Source organism: Dioscorea cayenensis, chromosome 4, assembly GCF_009730915.1.
Source record: "Dioscorea cayenensis subsp. rotundata cultivar TDr96_F1 chromosome 4, TDr96_F1_v2_PseudoChromosome.rev07_lg8_w22 25.fasta, whole genome shotgun sequence".
In the NCBI taxonomy this organism is placed as follows: domain Eukaryota; kingdom Viridiplantae; phylum Streptophyta; class Magnoliopsida; order Dioscoreales; family Dioscoreaceae; genus Dioscorea; species Dioscorea cayenensis.
The window spans coordinates 6,964,202-6,986,986 of NC_052474.1; the positions used below are offsets into that span (position 1 = coordinate 6,964,202).

Sequence of the window (22,785 nt, forward strand, 5' to 3'; positions counted from 1 at the left end):
CCACATTGGAGTTGTCAAGAGAAATCCTTCCATACATCAATGGAACAGTGAGTCATGGAATTTGGTATAACAAAACTGATGGTTTTAAATTGATTGGTCACTCAGACAGTGACTGGGGTGGCTCTCAAGATGATAGGAGGAACACCACTGGATGGGTCTTCTTTCTTGGCTTCGACACCAATGCTTTTGTGTTCAAAGTAGCAGCTGATCACGGCCTTACCAAGTATAGAAGCAGAGTATGTTTCAAGCACAACTGCAACATGTGAAGCTGTGTGGCTTTGCGACTCTCACCGAATCTGAACGAAAGGCAAGATGAAGCAATTGTTATATTATGTGATAATCGTTCAGCCATTTTCATTGTTAAAAACCCATTCATCATGGCCGTACCAAACACATTAATATCTACTATCATTTTATAAGAGATCTCATGAAGAATGGAGCAATCGAAGTGAAACATTGCAGTACGTACTAGATGGACAGTTAGTCGATGTCTTCACCAAAGCATTGCCCAGGACAAAGTTTGAGTTCTTTTCATGAAGGATTAAGAGTTGGATAATTCTTTGATCAAGGGGAGTATGTTGGAGATAATACTTGATTAGAACCTCCACAACCAAGTCTAGAAACTGGTCAAATGTGCAGTATAAAGCATGGGACTGAGAATTGATTTAGACTCAAAGTTACTTGATTAGTTGTATTTGTTTTCACCTTGTTTGAGATGCTCTTAATTGCTTTCATTGTATTAGTGTTTGTTTGCTTTAGCATGTATGCTTATGAACTGCCATGTGGGCATGCTTGTCAACTGTTTGTTTAAATACTTAAGTCTTTATTGAGTGAAGGAAGTGCAAAATATGGGTTCTATAAAAAATACTTTCTTCTTGTTTGAGTGAATACTGAAATGTTCTTGATTATCTTCATTCTTTGATTGAGTAATACCTGACAAAGAGTTGTTCTTTTGATCCTGACACTGTCAACCAATGACCAAGTGAACCAACCACTGTTGGGAATTAGAAAAAGAAAAACTGCAATGGCAAAAATTATTAAACTACTTATATTTCTTATATTTCATTGAATATTTGAATAAAGTATCTAACAAATCCTAATGCATGAACCTACTTCACTACTGTGATACTATGTCATGAAGATCATTAGATTTAGATTGTTTTACTTGTTGCATGCTTTCTGTATGTTATAATCTTCATGTCATGTTCTGCACAATCAGAATAATAATAATATATATTAACAAGATCCACATCATGGCGGAAACATCAAAGTGCTTCTATTTGTACTAATAAACATGATTAAAAAGAAAGCATCTTTCACATTAGTATTTGATAAAATTGTCATATAAGATGCACTATAATTAATCATAGAGAAAAACAGTTTATATATGCTTGGCCGCTTTCATAAATTCCAAAGAACTTAATTAAATGTTTATAGAGGACTACGTGTTTTTTTAAATTAAAATAACAAACTTGTTCTTCTACTCCAAAGTCTTGTTTGTCTCATAATAATCTCCCACATTGAACATAACGTACGCTTTTGTATTCTAGTCGAGTCATATAACACTAAGAATTTTTATTTTATTTTTTTTTTTGAATGAAGTGGATAAACCAGCGAATTTATTAGAAAAACCTAGAACAACGAACGACAAACAAATAAACAAATAACAAACAGACAAAACAACAAAACACAAACAGGGACAAAAAGGACGCTACACCAGAGATGTGACAGTCCACAACAAATAAGCAACAAGCAACAACTAAGAAATTTTTTTATTGGGTGTTTTGCTTCTATACCCATGAAATGTGAAGATGATGATTATTATGTCAATGTTCTTTAAAACAATTAAAATTACATGTACCATTAATCTTCGGCTTTTATCATGCAATTTATACTAATGGAATGGGGTAGTTTAGAAACTGAAAAAAAAAATCTTGTAATAATACTAAATTGAGTCTATTCGCCTAAATGATTACATGTTAATTTATAACCATTTATTTCTTAAATAAAATGGACCATGTAAACCCTTTCACCCTTATTCTCTATCTATTTGAATCAATCTTTTGTTTTTTTTTAATGCATAGAAGCATTATTTATCACGCACCGTCTTTTGTGAGAGTGGAGAATTAAACTTGTATTTCACCAAGATGAATGGGATTAAAATGTCACTGTGTTAAGAGCACTTTAGCATTTGCAAAAAAAACTTCTCATCATTTTTTTCATTATTTTAATTACCAAAACATAAAATAAAACACCATTACCCGAGAGACATAGTTAATTAATATCTTTGAATAAATCTTTTAAATCTTTCTATCAAGCTTGGTGAGTAAATTTTCAAAAAGATAATAATCTCAGAAAAGCATACAAACAATATTATATGTTTAGGGGTATACATGCAAAACTTATAACAACAATAATTAAGAAAGCTAACAAACAAGCCCTTCTCTCTCCCACATCAAAGTCTCTTCTTGACCATTTTCTAGTTTAGATTAATCTAGACTAATCTAGACTAATCTAGAGAAGCTAGCAAACAACTCTCCCTCTAGCTCCCCCTCTCCAATATTCATCTATCAATTATCCGCATATTTTCTCATTCATACATGCATATATGCATTCCCTTGAAAGCAAAAAATACAGCAAATTCATGGCTGAACTAGTTCAAGTCTCACTAAGAATCCATCTCTTCTTCTTCTTCTTCTTCTTCTTCTTAAATCTCAGTATAACAACCTTTTGCCACTCTGAAGTCTTCATAAGATCAACCCTAATTTACCCACTTACATGCACACCACCAACATCATGCAACTCTTATCTCTACCACGTCTCTCATGGCCTCTCCATGCAAACCTTAGCCTCACTCTACTCAGCCAACATTTCACTCATCAAACCTATCAACAATAATGGCAACACAGACTACCTTATCTCAGTCCCATGCACTTGTGAAACCATAGACAATGGCACCACAGTAGGTTTTTTCCATGATACACTCTACATGGTCAAAGCCGGAGATTTCGCCGATAATATTACTAGCTTCTTGTTCAGTGGACAAGCTTATAATGTTAGCAAGAAGCTGTTTGCAGGTGTCTCGATCATCGTTCACCTTCCTTGCGGTTGTTATTCATCTTCGGCATCGTATCATAGTCTGGTCACTTACACTGTTCAGCAGGGTGACACTCTCTCTGCCATTGCTGAGCTTCTTTCTTCTGATGTGAGCTCTATAAGGATGATGAACCCTAGGTTGACAGCTGATCCTGAGTACTTGTACCCTGGTTGGGTTCTCTTTGTTCCAATGGGATTGCAACAAAGCAACAAGCAAGAACAAGGTATGTATGGCAGTACTGTATATATATTTGCTAGATTGATTTGAGTGATCTTCTTCTCCTTTTTTTCTTTGATTCTTGTTAATGATCAGGAGAGAAAAACAAGATTGGCATAGGATTGGAAATATCAATGCCAATTGTCATCCTTTTAGTTGGAGGTTTAATTTTTCTTATTTATTGGAGACATAAATCTAAGAAAGCTGACAAAGATCCAACACAACTGAAGGACAAAAGCATCAGCAAGATATCTGTCCTAGAGAACAAGTTCATGCACAAAGAAAGCAACAAAGGTGACAGAAAATTTTCTCTTTTTGTGGATTAATTCTTATATATTAATTCATGGTTTGTGAAATAAAACAGAACTTCTACCATATGAGTCTGAGAGACCTCTGATATTCAGTTTGGAAGAGATTGAAGAAGCCACAGCTAACTTTGATGAAACAAGAAAGATTGGAAGTGGTGGTTATGGAAGTGTTTATTTTGGCATGTTAGGAAAACAGGTAGTTAATTGATTGATGTTTCTTATATTCCCATAACTTTTCTTAATTTGATATTTGTTTTAGGAAGTTGCAGTAAAAAAGATGAAGTCCAGCAAGTCTAAAGAGTTCTTTGCTGAACTTAAGGTCTTATGCAAAGTACATCATATTAATGTGGTAAGTGATAATGAGAATAAGTAAAGTATATATATATATATATATATATATGTTCATTCTTTTTGAGTCTGTTAATTAATCGATTATGCTGTAGGTCGAATTGATCGGATATGCGAGCGGTGATGATCATCTATACCTTGTCTATGAATTTGTAAAAAATGGTTCACTTAGTGAACATCTCCATGATCCGTTGCTAAATGGTACAAAGATATATATATATATTTTTAGAGCATTGCAAGTTAGTTCACTGAGATTTTTGTAACTAAAAAGCAGGGCATCAACCACTCTCTTGGAATGCTAGAGCTCAAATAGCACTAGATGCAGCAAGAGGCATTGAATACATTCATGATCATACAAAAGCTCGATATGTTCATCGTGATATAAAAGACATCTAACATCTTGCTTGATGATGGATTGAGAGCAAAGGTCAGACTTTATAAGCATACTATGTTTTAAACTGTTTCACATTTATCTTTGGAGTATTTATTCAAGTGTTATATTCTTCATATAGATTGCAGATTTTCGGTCTTGCAAAGCTTGTTGAACGTACTGAAGACGAAGACTGCTATGCGACACGATTAGTTGGAACTCCCGGATATCTCCCACCAGAGTATATGCATAGAACACTAACAAATGCACAATTTTTCTCTATTGGATTGACTGCATTTATTTATTTGAAAAAGACACATGTTTACAGGTCTGTATGTGAACTTCAGATGAATACGAAAACCGATGTTTTTGCATTCGGAGTAGTACTCGCAGAATTATTAACAGGGTACCGTGCTCTGATTCGAGACAGTAAGGAGGCCAACAAGATGAGATCATTGATTTCAATTGTAAGATTAATGTCATGGGCTAGTAACTATTTCAAATTACAGTGATAACTTCAGCCTTTGTTTAACAATGAACAGATGAAAAGCATTTTTCAAAATGAGGATCCAGAGGCTGCATTGGAAGCTATAATTGATGTTAATCTCAAACGAAGGTATCCAATTGAAGATGTATACAAGGTTAGACCTTTATATATATAATCTTATGAAGATGATTAATTATCATGTACTAATTTCAATTATTATTATTATTTTTTCTGAATTTTAGATGACTGAAATTTCCATTTGGTGCTTACAAGATGATGCAACATTTAGACCGGAAATGAGGGAAATCATAGTGAAGTTATCTCAAATTCTAATGTCTTCAATTGAGTGGGAAGCATCACTGGGAGGAAACAGTGAAGTTTTCAGTGGTCTCTTCAGTGGAAGATGAACACAAATTATGAAGAAATTTAACTTCAAATTAAGGCAATGTAATGATCTACCTATGTTTTCAGAAATAATTTTCAAACATTTTCAATGCTGTTCTTTAAAATTATTGACTGATTGAAAATAAAAATTAAAGAAAGTGGATGAATAGAAACAACTAGTGAGGTTCCAATTTCAGCTTCTTATGGGGAAGGTCTTGCCTTTCAATTCAGTCACCCAAAAGAGGCCAATTAAACAATGAAGAAAGTCTTTGTTAAGCGTGTAATTGAGCCATCTTTATTTGACTTTTATAATCTGGTCAACTTTGCTAAGTCATCATCACCCACTTGGCAAATATGATCTTATTATTTTAATTTATTTATGAAGTTAAATGTCTTGCCATCACTGTCAATCCAACTCTAATTTTACCTCCAATGGATGTTTGCCACGTAGGTTAAAAAAAATATCTGAATGTATTCTCAATTATTACAAATATAAAAAGAAAACTAGCATATTTGCGTATATACCTCTATAAACCACTATTATTAATGTAAAATAAATACTCCACTTTTTAAATTTTTTAAAAATGATTTAATAAAATTTGGAAATAGGATAATTAGAAAGTTTTTAAATGAAAGATTTCAAATTTTTCAAAAAGGTTGACCATAGGTCCCATCCAAATCCCTTGCTTGCCATTTTTTTATGTAAAAAATTTAAAATCAAGGACTTTATTGTTTAATAATTAAATCATAATTTTTTTATAAGAGTTAGGATCCTAGTTTTTATGTACCTTTAGTTTCGATAAGTGAGCTAGATGACTCTTCTCCAAAGACGTTTTATTAGTCTAGCTCTTTTGTTCCTCTCCATCTAGTTCGTAAATGATTTTTGTTTTTTTTATTTTTATTATTATCATTTTATTTGTTTATTTTTTTTTTTGTTTTGGGTTTCAGATGACCAAGTTGCTATTGAATGCATGTTTTTGTATTCATGTTTTTTCTTTTACAATGAATTCGTGGTTTATTTTATTTTATTTTTATAAACATAATAAACAAATAAAAATTTATAAATGAAAAAGAAAAGAGAGAAAAGATAAAAATAAAAAATAAAGGAAAAATCCGGTTCTCCCGCGGAACGAGAAAGGGTAGTGTGGGATTCCTCTGGGAATTTACGGAATAAACAATAAAGATGGGAGCTTTCTTATTTTGACCATTTAGGAGGAAGAGGGAAGGAGGAGTTGTTCAAATCCGAAGGCTTCCATCGTCTCTTCTTCTTCTTCTTCTTCTTCTTCTTCTTCTATTTTAAGGATCTCTTCCTTATCGTTCAAGGGAAGTAGATCTCGTAAGCATTTTCAGAATCTCTTCTTTTGTGCATTCTACTTTTGGTGTTGCCCTTGTTGGAAGATCAAGAGGTATTGGGGACCATTTCTCTTTGTAAATCCTCTGATTTGTTGAGAGAAAGGAGTATTTTTTTTGTGTGTTTTGGTTATGGAATTAGTGAATAGGTTTTTATTTTGGTTTTCATGCTTGTATGACTGGTTAGAATTTTGTTGCTGAAGCGAAAGGTGAGTTTTTTTTTCATTGTGATTTGGAGTTGCATGAATTATTTTGCTTGTTTTGTCTTGAAGTTTAAGTGTTTATTGTGAAATTCTCTTTGTATGCTAATTTTTTTTTTTAAAAAAAAAAGTTTTTTTTATTCGGATGTTTATTGCATGGTAATATAGAATGAACGGAGATTGAAAAATCTTTATGATTTTAATTCATTTGTACGAGGGTGGAAATCCCTTTCGATGCTGATTGTTTTGTTTTATTTTATTTTTATTTTTTTAAATTGAAATTGCTTACTGCAATTGTAGCATGAATGAGTAGGGGAGGATGGAAGGATAAAAGTATGTTCTATGCTTTGGTTTGAGGAAATAGTTTATTCCGGACTCCCATATAGAAGCAAAACCTTTTTCTTTCCTCTTTCTAAAGTAAAAATAATGAGAGTTGAGCGTTGTGTGGTTTGGATGAAGAACAGGACAAGAAGTGCACACATACAAGTGTCTTCTTTGTGTTTCATCTCCATTTTCAAAGAATTTTTTCTTTCTAACCATGTGTGTGTTTTTTTGTGGCTCGGAGGAATCAAAGTATTAGTTTCATGTGCTGTAACAAATTCGGAAATTTAGTATCTAATTTTTAAAACTTCTACTAATATCTGTTGATGGCAGGAATGCTATTAGATGTGTGTTATTACACATGTGAAGTGTGTTTTTTTTTGTCATTGAATTGTGGTATCTTTATCTCTTTTCAGGAGAAAATGCCAGAAGTTCAGTTGGGTGCTCATACTATAAGATCCCATGGAACCAAAGTCATGAGGTTTCACATGCATGATTGGATTATACTTGTGCTTCTTATCATCATAGATGCAGTGTTGAACATTATAGAACCTTTCCATCGTTTTGTGGGTAAAGACATGATGACTGATTTGAGATACCCGATGAAAAGCAACACTGTGCCCTTCTGGGCTGTCCCGGTATGCTCTTTCTTCCCTTGTAGTGTGAAATGAGTCCTAATTTGTCATATATTATGTTGTCATTGAGAAAGTAACGGAGATGTTTTTTTGTTTTTGCAACAGTTTCTCGCAATTTTATTGCCTTTCGTAATATTTTCTGTCATCTACTTCAAAAGGAGGAACGTATATGATTTGCATCATGCTGTATTGGGTATACCTTCTTGATCTTTCAGATTGTGCATTTGCTATCGTATAAATGAGTATCTCACTTATCTTTGTTGCATGTACAACCAGGACTTCTTTTCTCTGTGCTTTTAACTGCAGTGCTTACCGATGCAATTAAGGATGGTGTTGGGCGACCTCGACCGGACTTCTTCTGGCGCTGTTTTCCCGATGGGATAGATGTAAGCCATTAACTTAAAAATCTCTTAAACTTGATCTTTAACATTATATGCCCATCTTATTTAAATCATCTCTCTAACATCATTGTTCCTGTTGTTAAATTGGATCTACAGAAATATGATAATTTCACTACGGGTGTTTTGTGCCATGGAGAGAAGAGTGTGATCAAGGAAGGGCACAAGAGCTTTCCAAGTGGCCATTCATCATGTAAGCATTGTCATGGCCCCATTTGTATTTCAGATTAATTGATTTTGGTGTCAACTTTGTAATTATGATGATGACTAGTGTTTATGTGTTTGTCTTTTTGAAACATCCATTCCAAAGTTATAATTATCTGATAGTTTTAGAGTTCAATGTTTTTAACATTGCTTGTTGTACCTATTCTTTTAGCTCTATAAGGTGTAGGATTTTACCACAGAAAGATTCTTTCAGCGGTGCCATAGTTTCTTAATATATTGCCCTATTTCACCCTTGGCAAAAGATGCATCATTTGAACAACTCCAGACAATTAGATTGCTTTGAATAAATGGATTTTATATAGTGACTGTTAATGGATACCACATGACCGCATTGTCCTTTAACCACAGGAGAAGTCAATGTAGTTCACCAGATGATATTTCACGGTTGACATGCCTGTAGGGCAGACCAAAGGATTGGTTAAATTGATACCATATGCATGGTTCTTATGTACACATTAATGCTTTATTCTCTTTCATAAAATATTGATAGAAAACCAATGGGTGTTGGTCCAAGTAGCATATGCTTGGGTTTGTAAGTAGTTTTGAGTTTGAAACTTTGTGCATGCAATAAACACCTATTGGGAGAGGTCTACCCCCTATGGGGCTCCCAATATCACATCCCGGAAAACCAATGGGGTAATGACCAAACGACAGTGTTGGCAGAATCCATGTGACCACTGGATAGATCCATTTAGAATAATTGTGCATGTAATCCAATAGTTCTAATGGTTTTTTCTAGATTTATTTCTTGCATATGGAGAATTATTAAGGTTAATTGCATTCCTTGAGAATGCAGCCATGATGAATGAACACGTGTATTCATTTGTAATATTTCCAAATACTAGTTCAGCAAGTACCTTAGCATCAGCAATGTCTCCGCTGAACAACCAGGCTATGAAACATCTGTTCAGATCTGGGTTTCTGAACTTCAACCAATTTGAAATGACAGTTATTTTTGAAGATTTTTGGTAGACTTTCTATAGTGTAAGCATTAATTTACTGCCATTATGTTTCTAACTAGTAAGTTGGACTAATAGCATTCTCATTCATATACAGGGTCTTTTGCTGGACTGGGGTTTCTTGCTTGGTATTTGGCAGGGAAAATCCGGGCATTTGACCGTAAAGGTCATGTTGCAAAACTTTGCATTGTGGTTCTTCCTATACTTGTGGCAGCCCTTGTGGCAATCTCCCGAGTTGATGATTATTGGCATCATTGGCAAGATGTATTTGGTGGTGGCCTTTTAGGTTTGCCTTCAGACATGCTTATTCTTATTCTATGCTTTACAGTTATTGTACTATTTCTGTATCCTCATTTCAACTGTTTATTTATTTGTAGGATTGGTGGTTTGCTCATTTTGCTATTTGCAATTCTTTCCACCACCATATGATATGGACGGTATGATCTTTTTTTCCGCTTGTGACTTGATAAATAATTCAGATGGCCAAGTTGTTGAAGTATTATTTATAAGAGTTTTTAATGTTATGCCATTGGTTTAGTTGGTAAATATGGATTTCAACTATACAAATCTGAGTCTTACACTTTGAGTTGGTTCAAATCCTCAAAATATATGTTTAATTTGCATCCATCTAACATGGTATCAGAGCTTGGTTAAATGGTCTTTTGACAAACGTGGGTAACTAAAATAGAGTAACATAGATCAAGGGGTCATATTAACATGCTAATAGTCTTAAATCAATTTAGTTAATTAATATGGATATAAAAAAATAAAGTCTCTCATTCCATTTGATGTGTTTGGTTGGCATGCAATATTATAATTCACTTAAATAAACATTCTAGCTAATACTGAAAGTGAATAATTATTATATACCCAAAATAAAAATGTTTTCAAAGTCGCTATTCCAGTGACAATTGCATGATAATGATATGCAAGAATTCTAGTAACAAACAAATCGAGATGCTTATGCTATTGCTTTTTGTTCTTCAGATATTAACAGGTGTCGTTTATTGCAAATGTATCTTTTGTTTTACAGTCACCATAATGAAACAATAAGTAATTAGTATGACAAAAAACTCCATTTTTCTCTCAGCTATGACATTATTGTGTATTTAGTAATCGCATACCCTGTGAATCTTGGTACCGGTTTATCTTCAGGGCGTCTGAATTTTTTCTTCTTTCTGATGTAGGTTGGGGTCCTCATGCATATTTCCAGGCGTTGGCTGACGCAGGGACAAATAATGCCCAGGTATCTGCAGTGACGAACTCCATTCAACTCAGGCAGGCGGAGATGGAAACAGTTTATGCTTCATCAGAGCGTCAGAATGAGCTTTGTTGCGAGAGACACAAGCCGAATCCTAGATGCATTGGAAGCTGGTCGAAGACATTAACGCATTCTGTATCTCAAATACTGATGTATTAGGAAGTGAACTGGATTTTTTTGTTTGTGGCATGTTTGTTCAGATATATGCCTTTGTGTGTATATATATATGAGCTTGAGATAGAGTGAAAATTATTTTTATTCCAGTTGTATCATTCTTTTTGCTGAATCTTTTTCTCTTATTGTATAATTGAAATGCTCTTTGTACTGCTTTTCTGCAGAACCAGTATGTGATTTTATGGTTCATGCTCATGCTTTCTGTTTCTTAGTTTTCTATTTCAACCAGAATGTGACTAATTTTATTGGCTAATATCTTTAACTGGGACTAATTTTATTACACTCATTCTCATCTCTAATCTTACACAAGTATGGTCCCATATTGCACAACAACATCATAAACATATTGACAAGCAACATTGACAAAATTCCCACCCAACACAATTGTACATGAACACATAAAACCATAACACATTACACTGATATTGCTTTCTTGGTGTCTGATCATCATGCGAGGAAATAACCAGAATGGACTGCCGTCTTGTAAGTATACTAGTCCCGGACTTAATGTTCTGTCTCAACTGGAGCCAATTGAACAAACTGTGCTATCATTATATATTTACCATAAAATTTCCTTGAGCAAAACCTTGTTAGAAGTAGATATGAATGCATGTCAGCTGCGGCTAAACTTTTTGATATTATGGACTACTTGAGCACATTTCTATCAGGTGGTGATGACCGAAGATTTGAGGTAACTGGCAATCCATTAGAATTGGGAGTCTCCATTTCAAGAAACATTAATGACTTCTGCCTTTGGTATCTATTTCTTTTTGCTGCAATTGCTGAGATGGCTGGAACAAAGATAAATTAGAAGGCAGTAGTAGTACAACTGTGGTACAAGAAGTTACATAAATTGAAGAATGCAATGTGTATATATAAGTATGTCAAGCAACAAGAATGTGTAGTATTTTTGCAATGGGAGTTGCTAGTTTCTTGAGGATTATTTCACAATATTGGCAGTTTCAGAAATTTCATTAATTGAAAATGCCTCATGGGTGCATATCTGAAGAGAAGGTGCCAAGCTATCTTAAGTTGTTCAATTAATTGAGCATGGGTGTTAAGTTCGTTTAAACGAAGATTCTTATATAAAGTATAAGCAAGTTAATTGAGGGAAAATATAAAGAACAGATTGAGAACCCAAGAAACTAAACTTACATGTTAAACCTTGAGTAGGAGCAAAATCATAATCATGTCTTCCCCGCCTTATGCAGAGTATGTAAATCAGCAAGAGCAACACGATGAGAAAAACACCACATGCCAGCCCAATTGCAACCTTGCCACCAGTTGACAAATTTCCTTTTTCCCAAAAAAATGGACATGCAGGTAGAGAAGGTACACCACATAGACCTTTGTTACCTGACAGACTAGTGAAAAAAAAAAGAGATGAAATAGGGAATCGAAGAGAAATGCACCCCTCGCAAGTCTTAGGAAAGCTCAATCCTAGAAAAAGTAAAACAATGTGCCAAGACACTAAACTGACATGGATTAATAAATTTGATTATTGTGAGAAGAATGAAAACATCATTGGGACTAAACAGAAGTAGAAACTACAAAAAGATGAATCTACCTTTTTTTTTTTTTAATAATGTTTCTACATCAAAATTGTGCATCCGGAAAATGATCCACATTTCCCATAAGTTGGTTTTGTAACTCTCCAGCTATGTCATTGGGTTACATTCAAGTGTTTTCTTAGTGGTATTTTAGTCATTTCACATGTGAAAATCTTTCTAGTTTCAACCTAGTCAAATCCGGATGGGTTCTTTTCTATCATTTGTCATACAAACCACATCCAAGTTCATGTGATAGTCTTTCTAGTTTCAACCTAGTCAAATCCGGATGGGATCTTTTCTATCATTTGTCATACAAATCACATCCAAGTTCACAAAATTATGTTTGACCAGTCCTCGTCCAAGACTTGAACTAGAGGAAATCTATTACCTGTCTTTTCTATCATTTGTCATACAAACCACATCCAAGTTCATGTGATAGTCTTTCTAGTTTCAACCTAGTCAAATCCGGATGGGATCTTTTCTATCATTTGTCATACAAATCACATCCAAGTTCATAAAATTATATTTGACCAGTCCTCGTCCAAGACTTGAACTAGAGGAAATCTATTACCTGATGCCTGGTTATAAGGCAAACTCTACTCATGAACCACTGAGACAAATAATGTGATTATACAGATATTGTTCTACTGATTATAGTATAACATGTGAACAGGATGACGCTATCTGAGAACTACTTGTGCTGAATTTTAGGAGTAAATTATTCCTGCTTCCAATCAAAAGAGATGATAAGATATAACCATAAGTTGCCTATTTTATTTTTCTGTTGAAGAGTGAAAATGCAAGGGCCCGTTTGTTTTGTAAACATTTTTCAAAAGAAGCAAAAGGATACATAATAAAATTGTTTTCTGAAAATGAGTAAATCGAAGACAAAGACCCTAACTTTGTCAGAAGCAGCATATCCAAAGATATTTGCCTTAAACTAGAAGACAGTGAAAGCATCTAGATGGCCTGAACATCCATAATAGGACAAGCATACAAGAAACTATGTTCAAACAAGTTTCAGCCTAATGTATGTTACTTAACAACTGTAATACAAAAATGAATATAGAAGCATGAAGGATAACATACTCAATCACTCCACCATGCACACCGATTGAATAGAGTTTGTCAGGCACTTGGCCATCTAATTCATTGCTGTTCAACAACCTGAGTACCAAAAAAGATAATAAACATGGTAAAAATAAATAGGAGTCTTAAGGTCAAAAATTTTAGATCCATAATACAATAAGTTCATCTTATTTCATAGTGCTGGATTAACCAAATCGTCATTTGTCCTTTTCTTAGAACAAAAGCAACTAATCAGAAAAGGAAACAATTGGCACCAAGAAAGTCTCATTTATCTAGGATTATAATTTGTAACAACCAAAGGAAGGCAATCCCCTAATGTTTGAAGAGTGCTTTAAAAGATTCCCACTTATACATATGGGGAAAATTGCTTTTATTTGATGGCTTTATATCACAAGTCTCACCTAATCAAATTCCTAAATATTTACATGAAAACTTAACATCTAATGAATAGTCAGATCCTTAAAACAATAGTAGAATAGACTGTAGACATAGTAACTACTACTTCATGCAAAAAATAAAAAGTTCCTAATTAAAGAGATCTGCTTACACAACTTGCAGATTTGATGAACCCATGCTCTCTGGAATGCCCCCAGAAATTTGATTTGATGACAAATCCCTGTAATAAAATAAAGCAATAAGGAATATGGCATATGAAGTAGCTCATGATAATAACTGAGTTTAGGAGAGAAAACATATAATTTTCCAAGGAAATTTTCATACAGACGGGACAATGTAAATGGCAGCATTAACTTTCCCTATTAGCAGCAGCCCAGTAAGCTATATGCTGAATCCTTAACAAAAGCATAAACTTGACTACGGTAGCATGCTTTGCAGAAATAATATTGTAACCTCAGGCATCAAATATGTTGATCTTGCTAATTTTATTTGTCTTGCATTGGTTACATAGACTCAGCTATCAACCAAATCCCTAAGTAAGAATTCTTCTCCATGTCTAACTCTATGATGTAATACTTTCTGAGCCCCTCTTATTGTTTATTCTCTGTTACAGTTCTCCTCTACTAACTGCATATATTCAGGTATCAATCAACAGCCTCCATAACACTTCTTCTCCATGTCTAAGTCCACTATACCTTCTGACCTGCTCTCATATCGTATCAGCATTGAAATTATCCTCAACTTTGAACACAGAACTTTTGTTTCTCCAGAACAGAAGAATCCTAGGCTCAATCCAAGGCATGCATATATCATGCACATAGTGATTGAAGAAATGAATTAAAAACATCTGGTCAATAACACTAAGGGGGCGTTTGGTTCGCGGTAATGTGAAAACGCCCCCTAAGTTATGTTCCAAATTGGACTTCTGCATTTGACAAAATACATCAGGGCTTGTGTGTGCCAATTGAAGTCATTGATAAGATCTTGGATGCATCAATTCAGGAGCGACCAGCATTAATATGTGGCAACTCCAGAGACAAGAAGTGGAGGCCATGAAACCAAATGTTGAGTGAATGAAATGCAATTAAAAGCAACAATCATCGAGGCAATTAAAAGCTCAAATTAAGTTATTCACAGTTGAGAACAATCAGTAACTTACAATTTCACAAGAGATCCCTGACCAAGACCAGATGGCAAACTTCCTCCAAGAGAATTAGAACTCAAATTTCTGATGAAACAAAGATGCGTCACATAAAAAGATCAAGCATGTACAGCATTAATGGCCAAAATGAAACACAAAATTTGGTGAAGACTAAAAGCAAGAGAAGCAGAAAGCAACTGAATAAAGGAAAAAAAAATATGAAGAGTTACAACAAAAACACATAATGTTGTTATCCAGGAGAAAAATGTGCACCTAGTCTGCACTAAATCAAATACATTAACAAGGAAAGTTGTGTGAAACCATAGAAGGGTAAGAAAAAATCTTCGCAGCAACTAACACCACAAAATAACACACAAAAATGGCATAGACTATCTTGAAGAGAGAATAATTCTTAGATATAGAATATGAATACATGAGCAATAGAAAGAAATTGGAGCAAACAGGGAAGATAAAAAATATATAGCCAATTTGTTAGAGGATTAAAAATACATGGGGACAAAAGAAATTACCAACAAAACAACTTGATACTTACAAGCTTACCAAGTTAGCCAGAAGACTAATCTGATCACTAATATAGCCTTTCAACCCTTGACTAGCAAGATCCCTGTCACAATCAAAGAAAGATTTCAAGAGACTAAATGATTAAAACTGCCAATTCATGTAACGCAATCACGCACCATATGAACTATTATCTGAAACAGACACTCTAACAATACAATTGAAGTAATAATTGAGAATATGATCCTTATTAAACTGGTTAGAGCATTACGTTGAACTAATCATACAACTTAAATATGGCCACTACACTTGATCTACAACTAAAAATTGCAGACAAGTTACTATCTTTCTACTGTAGTGACATGCTTCTACCAAAAAAATTTCTAACTTGACAGTAGATGAAGTATGATACTCACAGTTGTGTAACAACAAGGCTTAAGCGGTCCTCGCTGTGATGACAGGTAACCCCCTCCCAAGCATCCCAAGTCGAAGGAGCACAAGGGTCCCCATTCCAACCCATCCTGTCTGGTATTCTCAATGATTCTTTCAATGCTCTCATAGCGGCCACTGCTCATCATCGATAACTAATTCCATAAGCAACTGTGGCAATCTATTTCCCTGTATGTTTTTTTAAAAGAAAAAAAGGAGGTTTTTGAATACCTTGTCTTGGAACAGTAGAAAGATCAAGTGGAACCATGGCATAGTTTTCCAGTCCGCTCATTATTGGCTTCCCAATTACTGGAACAAGCTTCACACTGAGTGGCGTGCTTGTGAGGTTCTCAGCCACGTAATGCCATTTGAACGCTGTGAATCCTCCAACCTCCTTGAATATATCGATTCTGGTCACATTCTTCTCGTTAATCACAACGTCGAACACCCTGCGGCCAGCGGCGTTGACCCCGGAGTCTATCTCAGCGAAGTGAAACCAGAGCATGTAGTCAAGCCTCGTGTCAACCGGGAGGAGATACTCGAGCGCCGCATTGGCAGAGATGGTTGTAATGGCCGTCTGGTAAAGCCAAGGAGGGAAGTAATTGGGGGCCTGGTTGGTGCCGAACACTCGCCGGCCACCAGCAGACAATGCCTTTATCTTAACATTAGGTTCTCGGAACTCAACATCCGATTGCCAGACGCGCCAGAAGCGGTCAGTGTCGTTGGTGAAGCCGGGACCGAAGAGTTCGGAGCCGCAAGAGAAGCGGCCATAGTTGACGAGAATAAGATCAAGGCCAGTAGTAGTAGAGTCATAGGAGAGAAGATCAACCTGAGCGATCTCAAGAGAGGCAATAACCGGTGGATCCGTAGCGATTGAGTAGAAGCAAACATCAGCGAGACCATCAACAACATGCACGAAGAGATCCGAGTAGGCGCCAGTGCGAGGTAAAGGATCCGGCCAAGGGGACCGCCAGCTGAAAACGAGAGTACCCTCGACGGAGACGTCAAAGCTAGGGGGATGAACCTTGCTATCGTAGTTGTCGTAGATGGTGAAGGTGCGGATGTAGTAGCGGCCAGGGGGAACAGGGACAGAGTAGCAGTTCTTCTTACCGGAGGAGACGGACGGGAAGAAGCGGAGAGTGCGCTCTTGCGGCTGCGAAAAGCGTTGTGGCTCAGCAACCAGTCCCTGAGACCCAGCGGAGTAGAAGCGGTCGGCAATCCATGGCCGGCCGAACTCACCAGTGAAGTTAGCAGTGCCGCCGCAGTCTATAGAGTAGGAAACACCTGCAAACCAAGCCAAACACTAGTTGTTAGCTTCTACTCGAAATGCACTTAAGGTGTTCGATGAAAGTACCGTATGGTTCGGAGAGCGCGGAGGCGAGGAGAACCGGGAGCGAGAGGAGGAAGACGAAGAACATCGCGCGGTGATCGTTGCGGGCGAGAGCACCACCGACGAGTAGGGGAAGTAGAGAAGAAGAAGAAGAAGAAGGGAAGGCGAGAATGGCGGAAGGATTGACGCATGAGAGTGGTGCGCTCGTGGTGGCGCTGGGGGCCAGTGGAAAAAGATAGACAAGATCTAGAGATGTTCTTTCAATCTTGACCGTCCATTTTACATCAAGATTTGTACTTTTGGGTAAAGAACGGAAGGGATGAGCTGGTGAGGAGTTGGTTTCTAGTGGGAAAGAGACGTGAGTTGAGTTAATGCAAAAGAAAGGGAAATCTTGAAATTGATGAGAGATTATAATAATAAACGGGACTTATTAATTATTATTATTATTATATATTTATTATTAGATAATAAATGGGGTTGTTATTGTGATATAAGGAAACAAAGGGGGAAGTGACAAAAGTGTATATTTAAATGAGTTTGGGTTTGGGTTGGGGGTGTTTGTCATGAGATTAGGAGAAGTGCATAAATAAAAATACAACTTGACCAAAACAATAGCTAAAACAAAGTTTATATTGGAAAACAAAAGTAATATTCTGTAGCTTTTGCTCGACTCTCATATCTTGAGCTAGGAGAAGCCAAATCACAAACCGCTCCCGTAGAAATCAAGCTCGCAAGTCCCGAACGCTGCCCACCAAATTTTAGCTCAATCGACATCGCTTGACCCTCCAAACACCAAATTTTGAATTTGCTCGCCCCGCCAAATCCGAACCCTCGCAAAAATCTACTGCTTTTTATCTCTTGAGCGGCTATCACCCCAAATTTTTTTCACTCTCTTAACCCTAATATGATGGAAAACACTTAATAAAGTGAACCCTAATGGGCTTGGACCATTTGGGCTTTTTCTCCACATAGGAGCAGAGCCCAATACCCAACATATCTCCCCTCACGACTATGTGGAGGCGACCGCCATCCCTACGATCATACGTCAGAACCTCAAACTTGCCTCTTGGCAAAGTCTTTTGTCAACATGTCGACACCATTGTCATCCGTATGAACTTTAGCCAACTCCAACAACTTCGCGATCCAATGCATCTCGTATCCAATGATACCTCACATCAATGTGTTTTGAGTTGGAATGAAAGGTTTGATTCTTGGCAAGATAAACCGCACTCGACTATCACAATATAAGACGCACTCTCTTGTGTATAGCCAAGTTCAAGCAAGAACTTTTAAGCCAAAGCAATTCGCGTGCTCTCGTGATGGCAATGAACTCCCCGCCTCGCCATGGACAACTGCAACACACTTTTGCAATCTAGATCGCCAGCCACAACTCCCCCGCAAACTTGATCAAATACCCAAGTGGACTTTCTAGAATCAACGCTCACACCATATCGAATCAGATAACCGACAAGCACAAGCTTCTCACCACCAAAACAAAGATTCAAGTCCGAAGTTCCCTTTAAGATACCCTCATAATCCATTTCACTACATTCCAATGCTCTCACCGGATTTGAGAGAAATCGCTAACATTGCTAACAAAGATAAGCAATGTCGGTCTAGTACACACCATGGCATACATTAAACTCCCAACAGCTAGATGCATAAGGAACACCTTCCATGTCAACCTTCTCGGTCTCGACCAAGGACTCGACTAACACTCGCTTTGAAATGTGCAGCTAGAGGAGTGCTTGCATGCACTTAGACGCTCCCATGTCGAACCCTCTCCAAAGACCTTCTCAATATACTTCTTTTGAGACATCCAAAGCTTCTTCTCTTTTCTATCACGCACAATACTAATACCCAATATCTGCTTTGTTGATCCCAAATCTTCATAGCAAATGAGTCGTCGAGTCGCTTTCTTTTAACCTATCAATTTTAGAAAAATCTTTCCCAACAATAAGTATGTCATCAACATACAATAGCAAGATAATAAAAATCACCATCAAAGAAACTTGCTCACAAAGACACAATGATCAAAAGTAGTCTTTTTATAGCCTTGCTCAATCATAACCGATTCAAACTTCTTATACCATTGTCGCGGAGCTTGTTTCAAACCATACAAACTCTTTTTTCAATGCACACACATGATTTTCTTTACCTTGCACCCTGAAACCCTCAGGTTGTTCCATATAAATTTCCTCCTCCAAATTACCATGGAGGAATGCAATTTTGACATCCATTTGCTCAACTTCCAAATCAAGAGTTGCAGCTAAACCCAACACAGTTCTAATAGATGTCATTTTCACAACAAAGTGAGAAAAATCTCATCAAAGTCGATCCCCTTTCTTTGACTAAAACCTTTCACCACCAATCTAGCTTTATATCTAGGAGATGCTGAATTTCCTTCATATTTCACCCTCAGAAATCCATCTATTCTTTAAGGCTCTTTTGCCTTTTAGGCAACTCTGACTATATCAAATGTATGATTGTCATCTAAGGATTTCATTTTTATCTTCCATCGCATGTAATCCATTTCGCTTTTTCTTCACTTTCTATGGCCTCTTTGTAAATTCTCTCGGGTTCTCCCCCATCACCAAGGTCACATACTCATCGATGGATATCCGTGGACACATGTCTCTCTCTCGTTAGACCTTCTAAGCGAAACTTGAGGTGGATCTTCGTGTTTACCTTCATGTTGCTTTCAGGTTGTATCTCAGCACATCCATTCTTGGAACATCTAATTCATCTCCAAGTTGTTGATCATCATTCTGAACATCAATATCAACTGTCTCTAGATTTGGTGTAACATGAATTGGCTATGCATTTATTAACTCATAAGTCTTCAAGGGATCTTTCTGCCCCACCTTATCAATGTCATCAAGCATTTGGTTTTCCATGAATACCACATCACGGCTTCTAACCAGCTTTTTCTTCATCGGATCATCATGCCTATACCCAAACTCATCATTATGACCATAGCCTCATGAAGATACAATCGCCTAGTCTTCTCATCAAGCTTAGACCTCTCATCTTTTGAATATGAACAAATGCTTTGCAACCAAAAGCTCTTAAGTGGTCATAGGAAACATCCTTTCCAAACCATACTTTATCTGGCACATCACCTTTCAAGGCCACAACAGACTAAGATCGATCACATGTGTCGCCGCACACAACGCCTCACCCCAAAACATTTGAGGTAACTTTGCTTCTGAAAGCATGCATCTAACTCTTTTCCATCAATGTTCTGCTCATTCTCTCGCTGCACCATTAACCCGAGGAGTTTTTGGGAGGTGTCTTCTCGTGTCCGATTCCATGTTGTCATGCAGATGCATCAAAAGATCCACAATACTCACCACCGTTATCACTCCCGATACATTCGAGCTTCTTACCGATCGTCTTTCAACCAAGGCATGGTATTTCCTCAATTTTTTTCAAGCACCGATCTTTGGTCTTCAAAGCATAGACCCAAAAGTTTCTGGAATGATCATCAATGAATGTCGAAAGATAAGGCACCACCATAAGATTTTTACCTTTAAAGGTCCACAAACATCCGAATGTACTAACTCAAGCAACTCGACTTCCTTGAAGAGGGATGCTTCTTAAAGGATACCCTGTTTTGTTTTCTTGCCATACAGGTGAGAACATCTCTCTAACTCGCATTCTTCAATCCTCGAAGCACATAGCCAAGCTAGACAATCCTTTTTCACTAATACGACCAAGTCTTCTGCGCCATAAGTAAGATGCCTCCATATCTCATCGCATTCACATCATCACTAGGAACAATACGTTTCAACCAATACAACTTAGAATCTTTATTTCCACGGGCTACAACCATGTTTCCTTTGGTAAGTTTCCATTTTTCACCACCAAAGCAGTTTGTCATATCCAGTCATCATCAAGTCTCCCCTAACTGAAAATAAGATTCAGTAACATCGTGAGACATACCTTACATCTTTTTAGAAGTAGCTTCATACCCATGGTAGTTTTGCGACACACATCTCCAATACCACCACCTTTGCAATGCCACTCGTTACCCATCTTCAATGAGCCAAAATCTCCAGATTGAAAGATGTGAAGAATTTCTTCCTTAGGCCACACTGCAAAGTAGCACCACTATCCACAACCCGACTAACTCATCGGGATACAATGTTGATTATATCAGTCTCATAGTAAAGACCAAATCATCGAGAGCAGCAGATCATGTAATCACCATCTTGATCCTTCTTCTCCCGCTTGCTCTTTCCCTTGTTTTTCTCGCTCCATTTGAAACAATTCCTTTTTATATGCCCCATTTTGTGACAATAATGGCACTCAACATCCTTAGTATCCCGACTTGGACTTGCTTCAGCTTTTATCTCTACCTTTCTGATTTCTATGAAGATTTCTCCCCCGATCTTCATGAAGCAGAACCTCTGGTTGAGAAGAAGAACCTTGAGCCTTCTTTCTCATTTCCTCATTAAGAGTACTACTCTTTAACCGACTCTAGAGACACCACACCACCCGAGCGTAATTTATTATTGAGACCCGAAATGTCTCCCATGTATCCGTAGTGTGTTCAATGACTAAAGTCCAAGAATTTCATCCTCAAATTTAATACTCATCCCCGACAACGGATCAAGAAGCCTCGAAAACACATTCAAGTGATCTCGATATGGAAGTTCCCTCTTTATATCTCAAATTCATCATGGAATTCAACAAATACAAACTTGTTTGTTTCCCGACTTCGAAAGCATACAAAGACTCAATCTTCTCCCCACAATTTTTGGCTTCAATCTCATTAGCAATATGATTAGTAAACATTATCATCAACATATCGCCGAATAAACCCACAAACTTGTTGATGCAAATGCCCATTCTTCATCAGATTTTGAATCTGGCTTCTTCGCAGCAAACACAGGTAAGTGCATATTTTTGACAAACAACAAATCTTTCATTTTCCCTTTCCAAAGATGATAATTGCTTCCATTCAAACTAATCATCCCTGCTTTGTATTTGGCTCCACTCATTCAAGCAATAAAACCACCATGATCACAAAGATTGAGAACCCTGCCTGCGATACCACTCGATGGAATTAAGCAACAATCTCAATAGATTGTAAACAAATAAACAATCTCCAAGCTTGCTAGATGAAGGAGAAAGCAACCTAACAAAGCACTCAAAATCAGTAATCACACAAAGACACCAAATTTTACGTGAAAAACCCTTAAATCAAGCGTGAAAACCACGGGTCAATCTTGACCAATCCAAGCTCCACTATGATCAAATTCGGGTACAAGAGAGTCTCAAGAACGAGCATAAATAAAAATACAACTTGACCAAAAACAAGAGCTAAAACAAGCTATATTGGAAACAAAAAGCAATATTCTCGTAGCTTCCTGCTCCGACTCATATCTTGAGCTAGAGAAGCCAAATCACAAACCGTCTGGTGGAAATCAAGCTCGCAAGTCCCTAACGTGCGCCACCAAATTTTAGTCAACGACATCGCTTCGACCCTCCAAACACCAGCTGAATTTGCCGCCTCCTGCACAACCAACCTCAGCGAAAACTCGCTGCTATCTCTAGCGTGCTATCACCCCTGCATTTTTTCACTCTCTTAAC

At 36.8% G+C, this 22,785-nt stretch overlaps 3 protein-coding genes across 3 annotated transcripts; 2 read left to right on the forward strand and 1 right to left on the reverse strand.

The window, feature by feature from the left end:
* The first annotated feature begins 2,515 nt into the window (after window positions 1-2,515).
* Window positions 2,516-5,435, forward strand: LOC120259319 (lysM domain receptor-like kinase 3). The gene is given in 11 exon segments (XM_039266905.1): window positions 2,516-3,320; window positions 3,410-3,607; window positions 3,678-3,817; window positions 3,881-3,970; window positions 4,065-4,170; window positions 4,244-4,353; window positions 4,355-4,396; window positions 4,489-4,580; window positions 4,668-4,806; window positions 4,882-4,980; window positions 5,069-5,435. Coding segments are annotated over 11 exon segments (1,893 nt in total). The 5' UTR covers window positions 2,516-2,608; the 3' UTR covers window positions 5,234-5,435.
* Window positions 5,436-6,324: 889 nt separating this feature from the next.
* On the forward strand, window positions 6,325-10,914 carry LOC120258024 (lipid phosphate phosphatase 2-like). The gene is made up of 8 exons (XM_039265363.1): window positions 6,325-6,546; window positions 7,498-7,719; window positions 7,822-7,909; window positions 7,993-8,102; window positions 8,214-8,307; window positions 9,396-9,584; window positions 9,676-9,735; window positions 10,486-10,914. The coding sequence occupies exons 2-8, from the start codon at window positions 7,504-7,506 to the stop codon at window positions 10,716-10,718; spliced, it is 990 nt and encodes a 329-aa protein (XP_039121297.1). The 5' UTR covers window positions 6,325-6,546; window positions 7,498-7,503; the 3' UTR covers window positions 10,719-10,914.
* A 63-nt stretch (window positions 10,915-10,977) lies between these two features.
* Window positions 10,978-17,613, reverse strand: LOC120258023 (receptor-like protein 4). The gene is made up of 9 exons (XM_039265362.1): window positions 17,212-17,613; window positions 16,089-17,141; window positions 15,845-15,995; window positions 15,463-15,534; window positions 14,928-14,996; window positions 13,920-13,988; window positions 13,373-13,450; window positions 11,889-12,097; window positions 10,978-11,524 (listed from the first exon to the last, which is right to left on the reverse strand). Exons 1-9 carry the CDS (start codon window positions 17,273-17,275, stop codon window positions 11,379-11,381), a joined length of 1,911 nt encoding a protein of 636 aa, XP_039121296.1. The 5' UTR covers window positions 17,276-17,613; the 3' UTR covers window positions 10,978-11,378.
* Between the last annotated feature and the right edge of the window lie 5,172 nt (window positions 17,614-22,785).